The 7853-nt window shown below is 36.3% G+C and overlaps 1 protein-coding gene and 1 long non-coding RNA gene across 2 annotated transcripts; both read right to left on the bottom strand.

The window, feature by feature from the left end:
• Positions 1 to 1642: 1642 nt before the first annotated feature.
• LOC113703165 (uncharacterized) lies at positions 1643 to 1963 on the bottom strand. The gene is made up of 2 exons (XR_011814441.1): positions 1827 to 1963; positions 1643 to 1733 (listed from the first exon to the last, which is right to left on the bottom strand). It is a non-coding gene; the product is annotated as an uncharacterized lncRNA (long non-coding RNA).
• A 733-nt stretch (positions 1964 to 2696) lies between these two features.
• LOC113703095 (vesicle transport protein GOT1-like) lies at positions 2697 to 7602 on the bottom strand. The gene is made up of 7 exons (XM_027224367.2): positions 7433 to 7602; positions 7159 to 7262; positions 5190 to 5281; positions 5012 to 5092; positions 4828 to 4925; positions 4665 to 4746; positions 2697 to 3133 (listed from the first exon to the last, which is right to left on the bottom strand). The coding sequence occupies exons 2-7, from the start codon at positions 7187 to 7189 to the stop codon at positions 3095 to 3097; spliced, it is 423 nt and encodes a 140-aa protein (XP_027080168.1). The 5' UTR covers positions 7190 to 7262; positions 7433 to 7602; the 3' UTR covers positions 2697 to 3094.
• Positions 7603 to 7853: the final 251 nt, after the last annotated feature.

Here is a 7853-nt window from a genome sequence, read left to right as displayed (position 1 = left end):
CAACTTTTCAAGGGAAAAAACTTAATTCTTTAAAAGTTTTGGAAAGGTCTAATTTCATCCATGCTCTAGATCATCATAGATTATTACAATTCTTAAAGGCACACCCCCCTTTTTTTGCACTTTTTTCTTTTAGTGTAAGTAAGAGGTCTCAAATCCGAGGATTTTCACTTACACTCTCTTTTCTCGTACCAATTAATCCATCTCTTTCTCCCTCTTGAAGGCACACTTCTTTTAGGTTTTGTCACTTCAAATCCAGAAAACCAAGTTAACGAGGGTGATGTGTTTGTTTTTTCAATGGGACTTATTCACTTCCAGTATAATCTAGGAAGTGTACCCGTTGCTGCCCTTAATTTCTTGAAGTGTTCATTGCAAATTCTTTCTTTCGATCATATCCATCCACCAATCGAAAAAGACATTCTAGCCAAGGCATTTCAAGTTGATAGATCCGTGGAAAAAATTCAATCCAAGCTTTAGAGCAGCTGTGGAACTGAAATATGAAACTTCTACCAGTCAGCTTCGTGAATTCACCTGTGCTTTTTGTTTGTTGTTGCTTTCAAGTTTGCATTTTGATTATAGTGGTTTCCACTTCTAGTGGGGATATGATTTCTTGCAACATTCATTTTGTGTTGCTATTGAATTAAACATAACTTACCCAAAACAGAGTTCACCTTTGTGTTTGATCCTACTCAACTCCAAGTAGATACGCCAATCTCATGCGTTAGAACCCACCAAATCTGGCAGCATGTGTTTGTAATACTACTTTCTCTGTATGTACTCGTAGAGTCAATAAAACGCTAATACTTTGATTTAATTTCTTATACACAGAGACTAGACGGATAAATTGGTACAATTGGAGTTTAACATCTGAAAGCCATAGTAAATCAACCTATGTTTGGAGGAAGGGGGAGGACGTGTAAGTAAAAGGTTTCGTGTTCGAGACTTTCCACTCGCATTAAAAAAAAATCGACCTATGCCTTACTTTCATAATCTAAAGCTATATAACCATTATTTGGGTAAGAATATATGCATAACTTTGCCAAATGCACAAACTGGAAGTCTGATCCCACTAGCCGAATGTTAGAACCGTTGGTCTTGCAGATGATTCAGTATATAATTGAACTACCCAATCTGGAAACAAAATTTATGCCTTACCATATCATAAACAAAAGGGCAAAAAACCTGGGCGGCCATTAAACTTTTCTCAAGGTCATGTTTTGGCCATCGAACTATTTTTTGTCAATAATTGACCACTAAATTACTTAATCAGTGAACCCGTGCCCATTTCGTCGGTAATGACTCTTAATTTCTGAAATTAACATTCCACGTGGCAAATCACAGGGGCAATTTTGTCCATCAATCCACTGACCGTTTACTTACAATCTCTGAAAATTATAAAAGAGGACGCAGAGATAACAGGGAAAGAGGGATGGAAAACCTTTCTGCAGATTCCGTCAGCCACTTTTGTTCTGACAAAATCAGCGAAAACAGTTGTTCCGCTTGACAAACAGAGTTCATAGAGATGTATGGGCCTTAAGGGACTAGGTCCAAGAACCAGAATTAGCCACTCAACTTGTGGAATCTGAGGGATCAAGAGCTAAAGAGCAGTCTTGAAATTAGAGACAGTTGATTAGTTTTTCCAGTCTTCTGATACCCTGCTTCACCTCTCACTTTCTGGAAATGTGCTTTCTCCTTAAGGCTGCCTTCATCTCAGCTTGCGAAGCTAGTACTATTTCCTAGTATTCCATAATTAAATTTTAAAAAAAAACATCGTTGGGTTTTCAGAGGAAAATGAATAATGACAAGCACAAAAGTAGGGCTCTACTCACCAAATCCTTGTACTCCTTCTGCAATTCGCCAAATTCGAGGCTAATATCCTGCAAAACACTATGGAGAGAAAGTAAAAGCGAATGCATTAGTTGGGGATTGTATAATTTGAAAAAAAAGATTTGGCAGAATCTTTAACTGTCAACGGGAAAGGGGGAAAAAGGAAAAAGAAAAAAAAAGAGCAGGTAAGGCTAGTGTGCAAACGAAGGGATTTGATGGTGCATATAGAGGACGAAGGCGAGAATGTCGGTGACAACGTGGAAAATGACAGAGCTGTTGAGGGAGTCTGATGCTGTGTCGATGTTGGTAAACTCTGAAGTGTTATCTCTGCGTCCTCTTTTAGCTCCTAAAGTGCAGACCACAAATCTTCTTGCTGGGTTCCAATTTGTCCATGAGGTCTTCACCATTGTTGTTAATCAGCAGGAGCATCTAGGTATGAGTTTAAGAGAGCGTCTCAACATTCTTTGTCTTCTTCGATTTCTCACACAGAATTTAGGGCTGGAAATTGAGTCCCTATTTTTCCCTCCACAAGACCAGACACTTCAGTTGGCTTCCATCGCTTTTTTTCTTTTCAGTTGATGCCATTAAGGTAAGTAAAGGGTCAGTGGATTGACGGACAAAATTGTCCCTGTGGTTTGCCACGTGGAATGCTAATTTCAGAAATTAAGAGCCATTACCGACGAAATGGGCACGGGTTCACTGATTAAGTAATTTAGTGATCAATTATTGACAAAAAATAGTTGAATGGCCAAAACATGATCTTGAGAAAAGTTTAATGGCCGCCCAAGTTTTTTGCCCTAAACAAAATGTGAGGAAACATCATACATTTTATAACCAAAAAATGGAAAAAAAAAAAAAAAAAAAAAAGCTACTTCACATGGAAAGAGACGGTGGTTTGGCTATTTAGCTTGTACAGCTCTACCTCAAAAGATGTAAGACATTGAAAATTCACAGCTGGTTCACAACCTACAAAACAACCTAAAAACACCTTCGAGGAAATCAATTAAAGATATAGCAAGCACCCTCAAAATATCAGAACATATCATGCTTCCTCCCACGCCCTAAAAAGAGAGAAAAAGTAAAAAATATCACATTTTTACCTAAAGAGCCAAGAATAAAACAATGTGGTCTACTAGATCCCCATATATTTGCTGAGAGAACTGGTAGTGCTATCTTATCCTCGACGAGGGAAGTGCTGATCCTTCAGTATTTTACAACACCCTAAACACAGGCCAACAGCTATCATGATTCTGTCATGCCAGCATGATGACTAAACAGGAACTCTCTTGCCACGATAGCGGTCAAAGAACTGCACAGAGGAACTAGCAAATTCAGATATAATCTACTAACATTGCACATGCATATGTTTAAACACTCCAATAAGGACAAGAACAGAAACAGATCTTTAAAAATGAAACAAATAAAGGAACTTTACAAAAAAAAATTTCAACATAAACAGAGTGAGAGAACAGAAGAGTAATTATGAAAATATGATTCTGTAACATCAAATGGCAGCTAAAACACACAACTTCATTCATATCATTAAAAAGAATCTTTTTCCCCTAATGATTAATGCATCTCTGAAGCATTTCAAAAAAAAAAAGGGTAAACAAAACCAACAACAAAACATAAAACCCCCATTTGGAATACAAAAATAATAAAAAAAAATGCAAGACTCAAGTTCGCAGTTCTGAATGAATTTAAAACGAAGATGCCTAAAATACAAAATTGGTAAAAGTTAAACTAATCTTTTCACCAGTCATACATTTAGACAAAAGAACATCCTTTCCATGTTACTTCTCTTAAATTTTATCTCTATTTTCTTTTTCTTTTAGAGGATGTAGAAGGAAGTTAGAGTCCTCAAGGCAAGAGTGCGAAGCTTTGGGTTCATGAAAATCCAGGAAGTTAATTCAAAAGAACATGGTTGCGATCACTATCAAAGAAGCAGCATCCCAGGTGACAATCATCATCACTCTTATCACGCCTTCACACACAACGAGGACTTCATAGATGCATATCAAATATCAACATGTTTAACAGTGCTAAAAGCTCAACATTTCTCAATTTCTATGAATAATAAAGTGAAAAGTTGCATTGCACAATTTAATGGATCTCACTCAAATGTCAGCCAGCTCACTTTCTAATAGTCGAATCTCTTACACTAGCCATAAATTACTTATGAAGTTAGTCATTGCCATAAACATCCCTAAATTTTTAAGGACTGCATAATACAACTTTATTACATTATGCTTTGCTTTGATCCTCCTAACACAACTCAATTTGTCATACACACAACTCTGAAAATTGAACAATTAGAACACAAATGTGTGCCTTAAAAATGATGAAAACAGTTCCTCTTTCACAGTTCCACTGTTTCCTTTTGCAAGGGGTTGTAAATAAGTGTAAGTCAGGAAAATCATTGTATAAAACTTGGATATTGAAACAGAATTCATAATTTACTACCAATAGATTCTTCATCCTCTCGAACGCACTCAGCACCCGGAAATTATTTCTTCCCACAAGCAAAAAGAAGAAATAAAAAAGAGAATCGGCTTCAAAATCGTAATGCACAGAACACTCTTTGAGTGTTGGCAGTAAGCAAAAGAGTTAGGCACACAGAGTTGCCCTTAAGAATTTATCATAATTGTATTAGTCCACATGCATGATAAAATAAGCTATATAGACGTTAAATAACACAAGGCATACCCAAAAGAATACTAACATTGGTGAACATGCAACCAAAACCTTGCATCACATATCCTTTTCACTGAAACTTCTTATCATGCTGCATCTTCTAAAAAAATATTTTGCAACACACCTAGTCTGCAAACAGAACTTACCGATCTAATATATGGCTGCTGAAACACCCAACCAAGAATGGGTATCTTTTGAAGAAAAACTGCCAGTGTCGGCCAAAACCCACTGCAAGAGGTACCTTATGAGAAACCAATAACTGCTACTAAGATCAAATTACCATTAAAGGCCAGAGGCAGTCCAACAAACCTGAAGAGCACAATGAACCCATAAGCCTCCAAGATGATTCCTAATATTGGCCAGCCTATGACAACCAAGAAAAATCCAGCACCAAATGATATTGTTCCCTATTGAATAACCAAATACAAACTCAACCAGTAAGAAATAATACACAAGTTGAGAAACCTAACACAGACAGGAAAGTACTTCAAACCTTATAATTGGCACGCTTCGTGAAGAATTGCATAGATGACTTCAACCCAATGGTCAATGTAACCCCAGAAAAGAAAAGGATCTGATTCAAGGTGATAAGAAATGTTTTAAGCAAAATGGCAAAGAATATGAAAGAGGCACAAAGCAAGGAAAATACGGTAAACAACTATTTTACTTACATTTCCCATTGCAATTAGCCCCTTGTCAAAGAAGAAAATGACCCCCAGGAATGAGAAGAAAACCCCAAATCCCGTCAATCCCAGGCCAATCTCTGTTTCAGAACAGCAACCCAAGTTTTTAAAACCGCAAAGGTGCAACAAAGTATCTAAAATGCATCTTGACAAGTAATTAAGAAGCTCAGTTGCAATAGCAAGAATGAAAGTCAGACCTTCACAAAAAGAGAATAATAACCAAACATTTACACAGCCAGCTCATCATGGCCCTTATTGGTGGTGTATACATTTGACGATGGGAAAGTGAAGCACACTGCAACACCCCCCCCCCCAAAAAAAAAAAAACAAAAACCCAAAAACACACACACACAACGAGCTGCCCCTTCGCATTGTAGCTCATTAGCCTTAATGAGTTCAAGCTCTTACAAGTTGCACTTACAATTGAACCTACAAAAATTCTTGATTAAAGTCCCTTCCACCCTTCACTGAATTAAAAGTGCCAGATCAAGTTTTTAAATAATATATATTAGGCAAAGCATGCAAAAGAAATGCTATACTTGGACAAAACTAGTAAAGTCTTCAAGCCTGAAGTCACCAATTGTACAGGTATACTCTGAAATCTAATTGTTCCTTCAAAGGTAAGCGAACAGGAAGATAAATAACTTTCCCAATAGCTTTGTAGTCTAAACTATTCCAGTCAAACATTTACATTAACACAAGCTTTTTCTCACTTGCAAAGCTTCCCTTATTAATCCACTTACCCTCTCGTTTTCTCACTATATTTTCTTTCATGAACATATTCAAACTCTATCCATATTTTCTTTCAGCTTATAAATTTATCCAAGAACATGAAAGGTACTAGACCAGTTGAAGTAAGTTCTTATCAACAAAATGCTACTTTCTCTTATTTGTATCAAGTTTGCAATTTGTATTAATGAACTGAAGTATGCTTGATTTCTGAAGTTATTAAGCAGTAAAGCTACAAACATACAACTTCAGCATAATATCACTTTCGAAGCCATAGCTTAAACATCTAAAGGGAGTGTGCATTTGTGTGAGAGTGTTTGTAAGTGCATAACTCTACTAACCAAAAAGCACAGCTCTTTAACTGATAGTTCACTAAACCCTCCATAAAACATGATTGTACGATTAACTGAAACTACTATGAGTTTTCTCTTCAAAATTACTTCACAGATCATTGATGACCTTTGTACAATTAATCAAATCATCTCTTCACTGTCAAACAAAAGGAAGAAAATGCTTGTCCAGAATCAGCTGCAAATCAATTTGTGATCCAAAATTTGCTTGTCCTCATACAGATTTGGCAATGTCACAGCACTACTAAACCTAGCTATGTAGAGAAAATCAATCCGCTGAATTGACTGCATATACCATGTATTCATAAAACGCTACTGTTAGCAGATATTCAGCCTCAATACTCCTTTAGGCTTCAACTGCCCATAAAGCTAGCATCCCAAGCTTCAACCTTTGTACATATACCATCGAACTCATCCCAGGTATCCACCCGAAGTACTAAAGCTAGCATCTTTCAAGGAAATAATCACTATTCCAACATTTCATTAAACTTACACTGCCCATAAATTTGAGATTGACTTCAAGTATCCTCTACACCATGTCAAGTCAATCACAATTTTTAGATTTTTGTACCCGACATATTACCTATTTCACTTTCATGAAGTAGAAAACTAGAAATAGTAGCTCAAAAAATCAACAAAGAAGAAGAAGAAGAAGAGAAGGCACCCGCTATCAAATTTTCGTATCCAAACTTGCTAAATATACCGATTAACAGACCAATTGGATATGGATAACCTAAATACAGCATTTGCAACTAAAGTCCACATAAATCCTAAACCATCAGATATCAATTTCGTCTCGTGCCACTAAACCAGAGCACAAATCATTCAATTAAACGCAAAAGAATAACAAAATATCGTTCATCTAAAAAAAAACTCACTTTTAATATCGTTCATCTCAAAGGACACCATTTTTCCAATTGAAATACAAAACCCGATATGGATTCAACGAAACCTGCTGACCAAATCCAAGTGAAAATGAAACCTGCGATGACAATAACCACAACAATAATCAAATTAAACCAAAAAATCTCGAATTTAAGTAACTCAATTAGAACAAGAATCCAAATGAAACGAATAAAAAAGAAATAATCAAGTAATTAGAAAGTGATCTAGGGTTTTGGGATCGTAAAAGATATCTTTCTTTCTGTCTACCTTCTTTTCCTTTTCTCTTTTTCTCCTCCGAATCTGCACCAAATTAACTGAGTCTATCTACTGCGTGTGTGTGTGAGAGAGAGAGAAGCAAAAGTGGAGCTATGAAAGTTATAGCATAGGATTGTAGCTGAGATGGGAATGGTATGGGCTACTCTGTTAGTCTAGTCTTCTTCTTTGAAGGGAAGCAACGGGAGTTTTTCATTTGCTTGATGACGTTGTTTTACTATTAGTTTTGGCAATGTGACAAAATAAATCACTTGCTAATACTATTCAGATCTTAATATATTCAAGGGATAATTGCAAAAACCTCCCCTGAGGTTTCTGACATTTGCATTAACCTCTCCTGTAATTTGAAAAATTACACTGACCTCCCCTGAGATTATTAATCCTTTGCAAATTTAGTCAAAACGATTAAAATATT

Source organism: Coffea arabica, chromosome 1c, assembly GCF_036785885.1.
Source record: "Coffea arabica cultivar ET-39 chromosome 1c, Coffea Arabica ET-39 HiFi, whole genome shotgun sequence".
Taxonomy (NCBI): Eukaryota; Viridiplantae; Streptophyta; class Magnoliopsida; order Gentianales; family Rubiaceae; genus Coffea; species Coffea arabica.
The sequence above is the reverse complement of the archived record's forward strand: the minus strand, read 5'-3'. Positions and strand labels throughout refer to the sequence as shown.